This window comes from Ceratotherium simum, unplaced genomic scaffold (genome assembly GCF_057802395.1).
Source record: "Ceratotherium simum simum isolate JZ-2026a unplaced genomic scaffold, ASM5780239v1 HiC_scaffold_57, whole genome shotgun sequence".
In the NCBI taxonomy this organism is placed as follows: Eukaryota; Metazoa; Chordata; class Mammalia; order Perissodactyla; family Rhinocerotidae; genus Ceratotherium; species Ceratotherium simum.
Genome location: NW_028261273.1, coordinates 21760 through 38260, shown reverse-complemented (window position 1 = coordinate 38260; position 16501 = coordinate 21760). Strand labels below are relative to the sequence as shown.

Sequence of the window (16501 nt, the reverse complement as noted above, 5' to 3'; positions counted from 1 at the left end):
TTTCTACCTTTCACATTCACAAAGAGAACAAAAACAAACTGAAAACACCCTCTGCTAGAGATGACGTGAAAAAACAAGTGGTCTGAGAAATTTGGAGGTGTCTATCAACGTTCACAACACACACAATTTCTGACTCAAAAACTCCCGTGCTAGGCATTTATCCTCATGATCTATATGCACAAATATGCAGACTTGGGTACAAAGATGTCACACTGCAGCACTGTCTGTTACAGAAACTCACTGGAAGCACCATAAATGTCCATCCACAGAGGATCCGTTAAACAGTGGAATATCCAGACTACGGAGCACCATGAGGTCGTTAAGAGAAATCATGAGTCAGACCTCAGTGCATTCAACCTGCAACAATCTCCATAGACATATACGCAAATACACAACCATGAATACACTTCTAAATGGAAACCCCAGAGATTAGTAGTGACAAAGCTGCTCTCAGATGAGACAAAATGGGGGTAAGAGGGGAGGTTTACCTATCCCACCCAATTCTCTTTTGAACATGGATGTTTTACCACGCCCATGTATTACTTTAAGAACAAAATAAATACAGAATAAAAAGTGAGCCTCAGAGTAAATTACAGCCAGCATTTCAACACCGCCCCCTTAGGGTCATTCTTTTTGTCTCCATCACAGTGCAATAAACAACTCTCCTTTGGGGCACTGCCCAGAACAGAACGTGATGCCACAGCTGACCGCTTCCTGCGGGCCAAGCTTCCTGCTGACTCCTATGAACGCGGGTATAGCGAACCCCAAAGACTTCTCCTCTTTAAAAATACAATGAGCTCAATATTATTTTATTATAAAAGTAATACACTACTGAACCATACACTTAAAAATGGTTAAGACAGTAAATTTTCTGTTACGTGTATTTTACCACAGTTAAAAACGAAAACAAAATTTTTTAAAAAATGGGAGACACACAATTCTATAACTGCTTTCATGTGTTCCAGTCAACTGGACTTTGTGGGGCATCTTTCCACGTCAGTAAAGGCTGGTATCATCTGTAATGGCAGCACTCTACAGTATGCAAGGTCGCTAATCCATTTCAATAATTTATTTCCCTTTGCTGAGCATCTAGGATCCCAGAAAACGAAACCTGGTCCAAGGTATGTCCTTGTGAAACACGTTGCCAAACTGCTCACCAGGAAAACCAATTTGTAGTCTAACCTGCATTATACCAAATAATACTTATCTCCCCGCAGTCTCACCAGCTATGGGCACTGCTCTCCTCTCAGATCTCTGCCAACTTGATAGTCAAAACCTAGTGTCTCGCTTTTAAATAAACTTGCAGGTCCTAGTTAAACATCTTTTTATATGCTTCTTTCCTATTTGCACTTCTTATTTTATGAACTGCCTATTTGAGCCTTTCATCCAACTTTCTACTGGGGTACAAATTCCCTTCTTTACATGTGTTACCGCTAAACCAGCTCTGTTACTATACACCTGCTTTTTGGAACCTAGACTAAGACCTGACTTGAACAAACATTTCACTTTATCTTGTTAGGTGCAGCCAGTGAACATGTTGTTGCATCCTGACTCTGGCCCCCAACACATGTCAACGGCTCTGTCTGTTTCATCTGCTGCTGCCTCCATAGGGCTGTGTGGGGATTTTATGAATGAGCGCCTCAGTGTCGGCATCCTCATCAGATCTTCCAACGATGCCCATCCAGGTGCAGTTCAAGTCAGTTTGATTCAATAAACCCAAATCCCTCATTTGCCGTTGTGCACCAGACACTACAGTAAGCAGCCTGGTTAAGACAGAGTTCGCCTACAGTGTTGACTAAGTGGTGCTTACCCCACAGAAGAGACGGGCGGTAAGCCAACGAGCCAGCTCATTGTTTCGGGGGCTCTGGTAGCTGTACCACAGAGACAATACGGGTAACAGAAGAGGAGGGAACCCCGATCAGCCTGGGGGCTGGGTGATGATTCCCAGAGACAGTCTGTAACTCCCTTCTTACCTCTGCGGATCAAGCTTCCCTTACCATCACCAACACTGGGCTAAGTCTAACTGAATCCTGTGACAACACACATCCCAGACCCCTCAGGAGGGTTGATAAGGTGACCACAAGGGAATAATCATACAATATGACAGCACGTCTCACGCCCCATCCTCCCCAAAGGGCTCTGAGACTGCCATTCTGAGATTTTGTTTTTCTGATTTATAAGCTAGCCTATACCACTTAGAAATGAGTGGCAATTAATGTGGCAAAGAATACAAGTTTTTCCTTCCTCATTTCTGAACCTCCTCCTTGGATACTGTTTTGGTCAAAAAAATAAATAAATAAAGTTTTTTTGGGCCATGTCTTCAAGTCTGTACTAAAAATTGAAGCAAGTGCTTGAGTCAAGTTATTTTTAAAAATTTACAGCCAACCTTGGAAAGATTGCACTAATTCTGCTAAAAAGGGCATATCAACATTTTACTGTGAATTAACCAACAACAAAACGCGAGGCAGAGAATTATTTCTACGTGAAAACAACAAATCACAAACATCTTTGTGGTATCCAGGAGGACTGTCCTAGCTCCTGTGTCTAAAAGCATCACGTGCCTAGTTTTGCTCTCTAACCTCTTCAAATCACCCCAACCTCTATCGGCAATCTCATTTCTAGGAATAGGCAGCTCACTCTCCTCAGACCTCAGCACAGCCCCAGAAGCCCCGATTGCTGACTTTTGTGTCTACTTGCTGACTTTTGTGTCTACGTGCAGTCACACTATTTTAGCATAAAAACCAAAAACGCACTAGCCTGCCACCTGGTGTAAACAAGAAGCAATGACATTTTCACTGCATTTGGAACATGAGCACAGTTTTCTCTCTGCCAAGAGAATAATGTCCGTAGTGCCAAAGGAAAGATGAGTATTCAAAGTTCACTTAATAAATCAAAATAAACAATCAGTAGTAATAAAAGAAGGAATCTTTTAAATTTTTGATGCCGTATTCATCCTTGGCCAAGAGATATAATTCTACATGACCGATGCACACCATGTACAGAGACACACTGGACTTAAGTCCAAATCAGGACTGCAGAAATGATACAGACAAGCCAACCAGACGTCACATTTTGCTGTTCTACTCACTTCTGTGTGTCCTGGTAAACACAGCACGGTGCACAGGTCTTACCTTTTTACCACCAGCTTCAGGGTCTTATGGGACCCCTTCACCAGGCAAATCGCTTCCTGTCTAAACCCCGAGAGACCAATGTCGTTGATGCCGACGATCTCGTCTCCGGCCAGTAACTTGTCCACCGCCGCGGCTTTACTTCCTTCTTCAATCTGCAACAAAGAAGCGTGTCCCATGAGCCTCCCGGATCAAATCCCCCCAGAACTCAGCCAGGAATACAGCATGCCCTTGACACATGCCACCCACAGTGGCATTCTATGACTGGGTTCCAGAATACCCAAGAGTAAAAGGACCCATCTGGGCCCCAGAGGCTGGCCTGATTCCCAAGCCGGGGACAGGGGTGCATCCCTCACCCTGGTCTGCCTCTGCAAGGACTGGGCTCCCATCCTCCAAGGGAATGGGAAAGTGCATGGAATGCTCAGGAACACGCACAACCAAAAACAGTGCATCTCAAGACACTGATTCATTTTCTAGATTTCCTTTATCCAAACAATAATTATGGATCATTTTTATTTCACTAATTATTTCTCATACCTTAATCCCATAGCTGGTTAGACTATTTTCGTAAGAGCTTCATTGAGATATAATTCAAATACCACAAAATTCACCCATATAAATATTCAAGTGAACGGCTCTTCAGTGTCTTCACAGAGTTGTGCAACCATCACCACCATCAGTTTTAGAACATTTTCCTAACCTCAGAAGAAACCTTGTGCCCACGAGCAGTCACTTCCCCATCCTCTCAGGTCCTGGCAACTACAACCCTACTTTGTCTCTATGATTTGCCTATTCTTGACATTTCATTTAAGTAGAATCATAGACTTTGTGGCCTTTTGTGTCTGGCTTCTGTCACTTAGCATAATGTTTTCAAGGTTCATCCATGTTGTAGCATGTGTCAGTTTTTCTTTCCTTTTTATGGCTGAATAATATGGCCCTGTGTGTAACAGCACATTTTATTTATTCACTCATCAGTTGATGGATACTTGAGTTGTTTTTACTTTTTGGCTATGACGCTGCTATGAACACTGATGTACAAGTTTTTGTGTGAGCCTGTGTCTTCACTGCTTTGGGGCATATACCTAGGAGTGGAATTGCTGGGTCAAACGGTAACTACAGTGAACATTCTGGGGAACTATCAGACTGTTTTCTCAAGAACCTGCACCATTTTACATTCCACCATTGGTGCATGAGGGTTCCGATTTCTCTACATTCTTGCTAACACTTATGATTATCTGATTTCTTTGATTACAGTCCTAGTTAAATTGTTATACCATGCTGTGTATAGTAAGATATTTACTACTTGTTGCTAAACACATATGTATGAATGTGTATTAACTGACTCCTTAAAAGCTTGAATATTATCCATTTTATAACTTTTACCCTGAAAAATCTTGATCTTTAAATCCTTACCCTAGTTTATCCTATACAGTAATAACCCAACTTGGCATCAATGAACCCAGCCTGTTTTCTGTACTAATGCTTGGCAAACCATGGCCCATGAGCAAAACCCAGCCAGCTGGTTTTTTTTCAGTAAATAAAATTTTACTGGAATACAGCCACACCCACTTGTTCACATAATGCTACAGGAGAGAATTGAGTAATTTGGCCCAGAAAACCAAAAACATTTAATACTTGGCTTGCTACAAAAAAAAAGTTTTGCCAACCCCTGTTTTACACCAAAAAGACATTACCTTTACAATCTGCTAGGAAAACTGGTGGAAAAAAACGAATGGTTACGAGCATATCAGCGTACAGTTTGAAATTTCACTGCTCCTCGACTGTATACCACGGCTAACCTAAGAATTACTTCCCAAGTCGGCAGAAAGCAGTAAACGCTTTTCCTCGGTTAGTTAAAAAGCTGAGTCCTAAGCAACTCACAGCACCTCAGTTCCGAAACCGCTTGATATTTTCCTAAAATCTCCGCCTAGATCCAAGGACAGCTGAACCCGTAGGTTAATAAAGCAATTATTCATTGCAAGTCAAAACCATAAACAAAATTAAATGACCACTCCTAACAAAAACATGAAGCAATTGGTTCAGTTAACAACTGGTTTCAAAAGTCTAGACAATTATATTCCAACGTAATAATAGATTGTAAATAAGTTTCCCTGCCGAAGATTCACACTCAGCCATGTACAGCCAAGGTGTAGGTGACACATGGCGGAGAGCTTAGGTTTTTTGTGTGTGTGTGAGAGGGAGATCAGCCCTGAGCTAACATCCATGCTAATCCTCTTTTTGCTGAGGAAGATCGGCTCTGAGCTAACATCTATTGCCAATCCTCCTCCTTTCCCCCCCCAAAGCCCCAGTAGATAGTTGTATGTCATAGTTGCACATCCTTCTAGTTGCTGTATGTGGGACGCAGCCTCAGCATGGCCGGAGAAGCGGTGCGTCGGTGCACGCCTGGGATCCAAACCCAGGCTGCCAGTAGCAGAGCGCGCGCACTTAACCGCTAAGCCACGGGGCCGGCCCAGAGCTTAGGTTTTGACATGTCCTGTGTGAGAGGCCAAGGGGCCATCCAAGTGGAGGGTCCAGTGGGCAGCTGGCTGTGGGAGGAGGGTGCCCAGGGAAAGGTGGTCTGCACGTGCAGTGACCAGCAGCAGAGAGTATTTAAAGACTGGAGGAGGTAAGGAGACTGAAGGAGGCCACCTAGACAGAAAAAAGACCCATGGACAGATGTCCACGGAGGACAGAACCCCAGGCCCTCAACATTTAGAGTCCTGGTGAGGAGGGGTTGGCAGCAAGCAAAGGAAATAGAGTAGAAAGAGTGAAGGAGTGTCACACAAGCCGATACAACCAAAAGTGCACAGTTGATGAGGAGGGGGGCCGACCTGGTGGTGTGAGGAAAGCCCCCAGGCGAGGCCCACCAATGCTCTAGCTGGGGTCACTTGGGGTCACTACTGGAGCCAACAGCTGTCCCCCAAACGAGGACTGCAGACTCCCAAGGCGGGTGGCAGTCATTCAAGGAGGGTCTGGACTGTTTTCTTCTCCTCCCACCCCACCAAAGCACTGGGTACATAATTTTTAAAGGTAAAATCTAGAATATAGAAAGTCAGACTGCACAGATAGCAACCATCTGATTATCGCTACAACTCAGGTCTGTACCTAGGAACTACTGCCTAAATACCATTAGTTAAATGCATTGGTGGGGTGAGTGCAAAGAAGCCGCCATATGCATGAGTTGAGGGCTTACATTTACTCTTTCAGTAAATATCTGCTGAGCAAGTACTGTGCACAAAACACTGTGCTAGATACTTTGGGCAGAGGGTAGGTCTTGAAAGATGTCATTCCCACCTTGAAGACATTTACATGTTTGTAGACCAGCACTTCTCAAGCTGGAAGGTGCAGACAAATCACTCACGGTTTTGTTAACAGGCAGAGTCTGATTCAGCAGCCCCAGGGTGGGGCCTGAGGTTCTGCGTTTCTAAGACATTTGTAACGAGCCCCCAGGAGATGGGACCACACTTTGAGTGGCGATGTAGACGATATGAGGGACACATAAATAAGGCAACAAAGTACTAGAGGACTTGGAACTGTTTGCTCTCCTTCAGGCGTGGATGCTCAAGGAAGCTTTTCCTGGAGCCCAGGGCACTTAATGTGGCCTTGAAAGAGGGTAGATTTTGGAGACAGTGACAGAAAGGTGAGGGAAGCTGACAGCACATGTAAAGGCATCAAAATGGACAGGTGCAGGATACCTGACATGGAGTGTCCTCCGGGCAAAGGGAGCCCTGGCCTGTTTCTGCACAGAGGAAGCTTCTTGTTCCAGGCAGCACCTTGGGAGGACCGAGAGGAGGGGAGGGAAGGAAAGTATTGCATCGACAGGTCCCTGCTAACTGTTGCAGCTGGAACTATCCATGCACATCTGTACACCTAACCAGTGACGTGGCAGATTCTGCTCATTTCTGTTCCTCCACTGAACCAAGAAGGACATTGAGGCAGTGTGGGAAAGCCTTAGAGTCCTGAGAGAGTGAAAATGGGATAAGGAGGCAAGCGACAGACAGACTTTTCACAACTCCAGGGGCCCAGGGATTCCAAGGCCGTTCCGACATCCTGACATCCTGGGGCAGATCTTTTCTTCTGAGACTTGCTGTCTTTAGTAACTTTTCTTGACTGTCAGGAATGCCACCAGGTTCAGAGCCCACAGAAGACTTTTGTATCTATGTGTATTCCATGGCTACAAACTCCAGGCTCTAAGAATTTTGATCTCTTTCTCCTCGTTTCCTTCTAACAATGGATGACAGCTTACCCGTAATGCAAACACTACTGATTACAGACAGTAATGCTTTTTTTTTTTTTTTGTGAGGAAGATGAGCCCTGAGCTGACATCCGTTGCCAATCCTCCTCTTTTTTTTACTTAGGAGGATTGGCCCTGGGCTAACATCCGTGCCCATCCTCCTCTACTTTATATGGGACGCTGCCACAGCATGGCTTGGTAAGTGGTGCGTCCGTCCGCACCTGGGATCGGAACCCGCGAACCCAGGGCCTCTGAAGCAGAGCGCGCGCACTTAACCGCCAGGCCACCAGGATTATGCATTTTTTCTTAAGTCTAACATGACAGACTTTCAATTCAAAGCTTAGCTTATGCATAACAAATCAGTTCCTAAATTTTTAGCAGAAATTGTCTACAACCGGCCTTATTCAGAGTAAAGAAGAAGAAGAGATACTCTCATGATTGAAAATAAATATACATTTACAATAAATCGTTGAAAAGACGGGCCTCTGCAACTACATTTTGATGGTAGATGTTTCTCCTTTACACCTATACTTCATGTTATCATTTTGGAAAATCTGCTCCAGAATAAAGCAGCAAAAGATTCATATATATGTCTATACATTCATCTCATGGCACAAACACGGACCTCTACGAATAGAGATGATTCTTCCCAATTCCAACTCTGCTGCCAATGGAAACACGGTGTCAAATGAGACTCCAATTTACACATTGAGTTAGAAACAAGGCCTAGAAAAGAACTCACGGGGAGAACCCAACATTTATTTCAAGGACAACATGAAAATACTGACATCATTACATGCTCATAAGGAATCCACCTAGACAAATAATTTGGCATGTATTTTGAACAGTGCTCAAAAATGCACATTTATGAAACGATTCCATCATCACAAAATTCCAAGGACAGAAACTTATTTTGGTTTTTGCCTTGAAACAGTTATGCATTCCAGGTGGAAACAACTCAAATATCCATCAACAGGTGAATGGATACATAAAATGTGGTATAAACACACAACAGAATATTACTCAGCCTTAAAAAGGAAGGACATCCTGACACATGCTAGATGGATGAAACTTGAGGACACTCTGCTGAGTGATGTAACCCAGTCAAAACAAGACAAATACTGTATGAGGGCCTAGAATAGGCAATTCATAGAGACAGGAAGTAAAATAAAGGTTAGCAGGGGTTGGGGGAGGGGGAATGGGGAGTTAGCGTTTAAAGGGAACAGAGTTTCAGTTTGGGAAGATGAAAAAGTTCTGAAAACAGATGGTGGTGATGGTTGCACAACACTGTGAATGTACTTAATACCACTTAATCATAAAAGTGGTGAAAATGGTAAATTTTATGTTATGCATATTTTAACATAATGAAAGTTATGCAGGGCCAGCCCCATGGCATAGTGGTTAAGTCCGGTGTGCTCTGCTTCGGTGGCCCAGGGTTCACACCTTGGGCGTGAACCTACACCACTCAGCAAGCCATGCTATGGCAGCAACCCACATAAAAAATAGAGGAAGACTGGCATAGATGTTAGCTCAGGGCTAATCTTCCTCAAAAAGAAGAGGAAGATTGGCAACTGACGTTAGCTCAGCGCGAATCTTTCTCACCAAAAAAAAGAAAAGAAAGTTATGCATCCTTCAGTATCTAAAAAACAAGAAAATGATTCTGATCCAGGATAAGAGTGAGCACATGTGTCCCTCTCCCTACACTGACACCTCTGAAATCAAGTATGACAAGAAAATCCTCAGGCAAAACCACTATGACTAATGATCTGCAGGGTCTTAGGACAGTGTTTGCCACCTCCTAGAGGTGACACATCATCTGTGTCTCACTCAGCCGTGACCTGGTGGGGTTTTCAGTCTCATTCCCACAAACGCTTGTATGAACAAGTTCTACAAGCGCTGTCATCTACTCTCCGACTTCACCAGGAAGGCCGTGTTACTCCTTCTCATCTGTAAAGACTCCAAAGGCTCCTCCTCTATAAACGAAGACCACATTCCAAAGCATCCACAGCCTCGCCCTAAACCACACTCCACCTACATTTCCCAGCAAAAATGGTTCTGGGTTTGGGAAATAAAGGAGCTGGGTTTTTTTTTCCCCTTGACTTCCTCGCCAAGAGAAAGTATCTCTTTGATATTTATTGTGCTCATGAGAAAAGTGGTCATAAAAGAAAAAGAAGCTCTGAAAACCTCACTTCTATACTCTTTACCCCAAATTTCTCACATTAGGTAGAATTAATTAGGCTTGAACTTGGTGAAGAACAAACCTAAAGTTGGCACTAGCTTCCTAGGATAATACCTCTGCCTGCCAGCATTTTACAGTGTCTCACGCATTACAGACACTGACGCTTATTTTGTCATAGTCCCTTGCACTACAAAATAAAGACAGCCCTTGGCATTGTAACTACTAGAGGCAATTGCCTAAGAATTCCTGCAGAATGCGGGAGCCATCAGCAGGGCAGTTCTGTCCTACAGCAGTCAGGGAAAATTCTCGGGCTCACTTGCTCTAACTCAGGAAAGTCCCTCGGCAGAAAGGCAGGCGATCATTCCACACCCATGATGCTGGTCCCGCATGCCACGCTCCGTGCACTCACAGGACAAAAGCCCCAGGTTCACGTGCCAGGCGAAATATTCCAGTGGAAGTTAATAATTGGCATTCTGTATGGAAAACTCACTCTTAGGGCCCCAATTAGATGTCCCACAAGGTGCAGAATACCTTATTGTTCTTATGGAAATGTTTCTCTGAAAATAGGAAAAAAAAAAAAACAGTTAATGAAAGTCTTTTTGGAAGAGTTTTCATACTTCTTTGAACGGATGCTACAGATGATCAAGAATGAAGACCCACAAAGGCAAAAGAATCTTTATTCTAGTAGGGCACCAGACTCATACTGAAAGGAATGACTCACACCCCCAGTGCAGTGGGAGTGTGAGGGGCGACGTTCACCTCCGTCTGGAGGTGGAGATGAAAAGCTTTCACAAATAGAAAGGGCCGCAAACAGCAACGTGAAACATCCAGCGTGGATGGGGGAGGACATTCCAGAGGGGGGTCTTGACGTGAAGACAGGCACAGAGGCAGGAAGCCCGGGGCGTGCCTGAGGAATGTCAGCCTGGCAGGGTGTACAGGCTCTCACAGGGGAGTGTTTGAAGATAAGGGCAGAAAGGGGAAGATGAGGAACTTGACCTTGAATCAGAATCTGGACCATATCCTGTACGCAGTAGGGGCCCAGAGAAGGCAGGCAGGGAAGTAGGGGAGTGACCTTATTATTCAAGCAAATACTTCTGGAAGATTAATCTTGTAGATACACACAAAATGAATTTCTTCTGCGTAAGAACAAAATGGCAAGGCAGAGGATGCTGCCAGGTATCTAGTCCGTCTTTGTACTGGACAGAAACAGGGCTCAAACCAACAGAAGGCAGAGAAAACTAACGTAACCAAGGACTGGAGGTTGTGAAGGAACAACTAAGGCCTTACTCACGACGGACATGAAGGGCAAAAGGAAAGAGCTCTGCGGTGGGGCTGAGACATTGAGCTTGAGTGATGTGGAAAGTCACAAGGCCCAGAGAGATCAAAATGAAAGGAGGAAGAACAACTTTAAGTTCAACATCATATTTCAAAGGCCATGGATCACAGCCGCATTTTATCAGCTACGACTACCTCAAGAATACTTCACTTTCCAGACAGTAACTGCACGACAGAGCAACGCCTTTTTGTCAGATAGGACAATCACTGACCTTACCTCCTTAGTCTGCTTAACTGTTTTACTCATTCTCCTGGAGCTCGGATGCTTCAGAAAGGAAACCTGACTCAGGCAGGAAAGGTATCAAATCGTGAAATAATCTGAGAGTGCATCTCGGGTAACAGAAGCCTATCGAAAACTGAAAACCTCCACCCAAATGTGTTGAGGCTTTTAACAAATACAGTCATCCCTCGGTATCTGAGGGGGATTGGTTCCAGAACCCCCAGGGATACCAAAATACACAGGTGGGTGCTCAAGTCCTCATATGAAATGCCCTAGTGTTTGCATATAACCTTCGCATATCCTCCTGTATACTTTATTTATTTAAAAAAAAATTTTTTTTTATTTTTTATTTTTCCCCCAAAGCCCCAGTAGATGGTTGTCTGTCATAGCTGCACATCCTTCTAGTTGCTGTATGTGGGATGCGGCCTCATTATGGCCGGACAAACGGTGCGTCGGTGCGCGCCTGGGATCCGAACCCAGGCCGCCAGCAGCGGAGCGCACGCACTTAACCTCTAAGCCACTGGGCCGGCCCGTCCTGTATACTTTAATTTATCTCTAGGTTACTTATAATACCTAATACTGTGTAAATAGTTGTTATACTGTATTGTTTAGGGAACAACGAAAGAAAAAAGTCTGTACGTGTTCAGCACAGCTGCAACCATCGTAGGCCTTTCGATCCATGGTTGCTTTAATCCGCGGATTTAGAACGCAGGGACAGAGAGGGCGGACGGTGATAATTACTGGCCCCCATGGGGGGAGGAGCGAGGGTAGCCATGCAGCCCAGCTTTGGGAAGGCTCTCACGCACATGTGCACCTTGGAGGTGGGGAGATCCCCAGAGGAGATCACCGAGTTGTCAGCTAAACCTGCTCCTGCAAAACTGGAAATGAAACAAAAAGGCAGCAGGAATGGATAAATCTTCAGACAAAAAAGTGCAAACCAAAGGGAAAACAGGCCGAAGGGGCAAACCAACAAACAAAAGGTCTACCTGCAGAAAAGGGAGAAACTAAAACCGAGGAGAGTCCAGCCTCCAATGCAGCAGCAGAGAAGGAAGCTAAGTCTGATTAATATCAGGCACCATGTCTTATCAGTGGCCCCCGTCTCCCTTCTGGGACAATCAGAGGAATATTTCATCAACTACTTTGGAAATACAGGTTTTGGACTAGCTCTAGAAACGTTTGAGGGAATCCCACCTCATCCCATTTTTGAAGTGTAAACGCAAGGTGAAATCGTTTGCCGGTTGTTTATTTTTTGGTACCGACAGAAAAAGAGTGGGATACTGAACTCCAGGAGGCTCTGGCTGTCTTGAGTGTCAGCTTAACATTCCGTGGGGGGTGGTTTTTATACCTGACAATACAAAGCATGCTAAACGGCACTTGGGATTCCACAGTCCCACATTTAATATGTCTTAAACATTTAAAATTACCTCTATTCCCATGCTGTTTTTCAGGGGCATTGTTTCCTAAAGAAAACCACTCCTTGATCTTGGCCCTCCCTGTCCCTAGTCACGACAGTCCAGTTTCCCTAATAATTTTGTTAAGGTGCCAGGAAAAAGTGAAAATCTGAGCAGGTAGTGTTTATGATATTTAATTGTGAATTAGTGGCACCTGTAACGTGTAACAGCTTGTCAACATCTGAAGATACTGGTACTTGATATCCTATTAAGGAAAGTTTGCCTCCACATTTTACGCTGCAACAACTGTTTAGAAAAGAATCACGACTACGTGGTTTTTTAGATCTTCGGTATACGTCAAAAATGGTGCACAAATTGAAATGCCTATGTATTGATCCTCAAAACAACTCGTAACATCTCAATTAGGAAAAATTCCTTTCCTCATGGTTGACCAAAAACAAAAAAATCTTGCAATAAACCAAAAACCCCCCTCACATGCTTTGGACCCAGATGAGCAAGTCAGTACTTAGTCCAATGCTTAGGAACGTAAGGGTCTGCTCTGACGATTCTAAACATTCCTTTCGGCCCTCCCTAAAATGAGAGCCGGATCTCATGAGGCCCTAAGACAAACAAAGGCAGATGTGGCCTGGACAAGGGGACAGCGCCAGGCCCGTGGACAGAACCAGGCCAATGACATGTGAGAAAGGGAGATGATGGCTGGGAGATGAGCTTTTGTGCAAAGGGGTTATGTGGCCACCAAAGACGCTGAGGGAAGAGTCCATCAGAAGATGAGGACAAGATTTGGAGGCTGTGGAGACTGCAATCAGCAACCAGAAGTCAAAACAGAAAAGGGGCTGACGGCTCAAGGAGACACTGTGAGTAACGGGAAGAGAAGAGAATTTGCATCAGGCAGTGGGGAGTGGCAGCTCAGAATCCAGACCAGCTGGACAGGGAACCAAAGGAGGAATACTCATTCTGAGCCAAGGGCCCAACGCCTCCCTGGGGGCAAGATAAAGCCGAGATATGTCTCTCCTTCTCCACACAGGGCGGAGGTCTGAGGCCTCAGGCTTTGCAGAGTCCTGATCATCAGGTCGGGCTGGAGAACACACACCGATTCGATTCGTGTAAGGGACAGTTTCTGGAGAGCAACACTCAGGGAGTATTTTCTGAACACCACTGCATGTCGGGGGAAGTTACAATCCAGGAGGAGAAAGAAGCCTTGCAAACAACCTATTCCAACACTACACCAGTTAACAGTGTATTGCCTCTCAACTCCAAACCCACCCTTCATTGCCCTAGTTTGCGATATTGGAACAGGACCCTAGGAACATTTCTCCTTCACCAACTGGCACCATGGTAAGCGTTGTCAGGAGGGCACTGGAGGGACATTGGAAGAGGAAAGTCTTCCCATCTGAATTCCAGCCTGCCTTCCTCTCTGCCTGCTCCTATGAACATGGAAGAATGCCCAGCGGCACTAACCGCACAGGCGGCTTCCTGGCAAGTTCCACTGGCACTCTAGTGGGCAGCTTCCGGGTGTGTTTTACTCATCTCGGGTGGCTTCCCAGGAGGTTCCACTGGCATACCAGCCAGCTTCCCAGCGAGTTCCACCAGCATCCCAGCCTGCTGCCCAGTGAGCTTCCTGCTTCCCAGGGGGCAGCTTCCTGCTCGCCAGCTGGCCTGTGGCACCCAGTGAGTTTCTCCACTGTCCAGTGGGCCACAGTCACACCCACTCCATCGAGATCGGAATCTCGGCCTGGGGGGTGATAGAGGGGGTAGTTCCAAATGTCACCCTTCCTTAGGTAACCTGCCTCAGTCCTGGAGGTAGTGGCTGCTCCCTATAGCTGCTATTCCTACATTCTTTAGAGTTCTCTTTACCCTGTACTAGTAGTTACTAGTTAATAATTACTCAGTAATAATCTGTTAATAGTTAATAGCTCTTTACATTGGGGGCCAGCAAACTTTCCCATAAAGAGCCACACAGTAAATATCTCAGGCTTTGCAGGGGCCATATGGTCTCCATGGCAACTGCTCAACCTTGCCCGACAGACAAGACACAAGCAAACGAATGTGTTTGTATTCGGCCAGTTTGCTGAATGCTACTTTATATGAAGCAGTCCCTGTTCAGATTTACTATGTGGCTTCCAGCTCCTAACTGGACCCTGACGGATAGAAATTCCACGTGACAAGTGCAGTAACAGACATGCACGGGGCCCCGGCAGCACAGGGGAGGGAAGAATCAAATGTTAGGGTGCAGGACGGGGGTGGAGGAGGGGCCGAGTATCAAGAAGGTTTTGAACAGATAAGGGACAATCTGGTACTCAAGACTTGCCTCTGCCTCTTACTTTACTACACAATTTGGAGAAAGTCACTTAATTTTTATCTTGGTTTTGTCACCTGAAAACATGGTGATTAAGAGTTGCTTGTCTTACATTCCAGGACACTCAGGTGAATAAAAGTGAGATAACTATGAAAATATTTTGTAAACTCTAAGGTATTGTACAAGTATATTTACAAGTCATTTCATTTATGTTACAATTTGTTATTGTCCACATTGGTAGTACGACCCAGGCTGAGTTTTGCAACTCTCAAGGTTAGTGACAAGTCATCCCACTCTTGATTTTAACACGAGGAAACTAGAAGCTGAAGTGGTGAAGGATGACTGTTTCATTTACAATACTCTAAGTTATTTAGGACGAGTGGTGTCCAAAGTTCTTTTATATAAGGTCATTTGGGGGAAAAAAAAAAATCCCAAAGCTCAGTTATCCTAGACGTTCTTACTGTTTACTTTTGACCTAATCTGAAGTTTCCTTTTTCCCTTGTTTAGTTACTACAGCATTACAGAAAACTTCTAAGTAAGAAAGTTGCAATTTATAAATGGGGTGTTTTAAAATAAAACTTTAGCCTAAGTGGATTATGTAGAAACCAGGCCACATTTCCCCCATTAAAAAAACATGATTTAAGCGGTAAATTCTCAGGCTAAGACACAAATGCCTCTTTAAAACATGTCATGGTTTAAATACCGCAGATTTGCATTCCAGCAAAGGAAAAAAAAAGAAACGCGCACGTTTCCCCAGATGGCCCTTTGAAGGTACCTACACAGTATGCACAGGTCAGAGGTTCCTCACTGAGGCACAGTACCCGGTCCTGTTGGTTAAAATGAGAACTAAGTTTTCCAGAATCTCCATCCTTGCACGGTTCTTCGTTAGGTTGGTGCAAAAGAAGAATCTGCCCAAGGATGGAAAGCAAAAGTGATGTAGCTGCCACTGCTCTCTAGAGGTGACATCACAGTCCCACACGGCGAGGGGCGGATGCAGAGGTCGCCTGGGGGTGCCGGCTCGACTTCACTCCATCTCTCCACCTGCTTCTTCCCCCTACTGGGGCCCTGTGACCAACGGCGGCCTCACCAGGGGACACCTGCTCAGGCCTACAGAGCAGTGGCTCTACAGAGGTGACTGTCAGGCTCCCCAAGCTGGCTGGGAGAGCATCTCAGAGGCACTCCTTCTGTCCTGGATCCCCCTGCAGACCTTCTCCCACAATTACAGAAGCCCCACTTCCTTTAACATCTCCTTACCCTCAGACCCCCTCCCGTTGACAGCACCCCTGCTCCCCGGCTGAGCGCACCCTGGCGGGAAGAGGCGGAGTCTGTCCCAGCGTGCAGAGCGCTCAGAGCAGCCCGCCAGCCCACGAGATGGGAAGGAGCGCAGTACCACCACGCCAACACAGAGAGCCTGGAAGGAAAAGACGTGGGCAAGGACTGCAGCACCTCCAACTCTTGTTTTTTTGTAAGTTGTGGCCAAAAAATACACACAACATAAAAGTTACCCTCTTAATCATTTGTAAGTGCACAGTTCAGCAGTGTTAACTATATTTACATCGTGCGTAACACATCTCTAGAATTTCTTTATCTTGCAAAACTCACACTATACCCATCGAGCAAGTCCCCATGCCCCCTCCTCCCAGCCCCTGGCAACCACCATTTCACTTTCTGTTTCTGTGAGTTTGGCTACTCTAGAT

At 45.2% G+C, this 16501-nt stretch overlaps 1 protein-coding gene across 2 annotated transcripts in view; it reads right to left on the bottom strand.

Annotated features, from left to right (window-relative positions):
- Positions 1–3322, bottom strand: part of SHROOM2 (shroom family member 2) — an 82793-nt gene extending 79471 nt beyond the window's left edge. For both annotated transcript variants that reach the window (XM_087428491.1, XM_087428492.1), the window contains exon 1: positions 3132–3322. In XM_087428491.1, the coding sequence (XP_087284617.1) occupies positions 3132–3307 (176 nt within the window). In that variant the 5' untranslated portion in view covers positions 3308–3322. The remainder of the gene's footprint in view (positions 1–3131) is intronic.
- Between the last annotated feature and the right edge of the window lie 13179 nt (positions 3323–16501).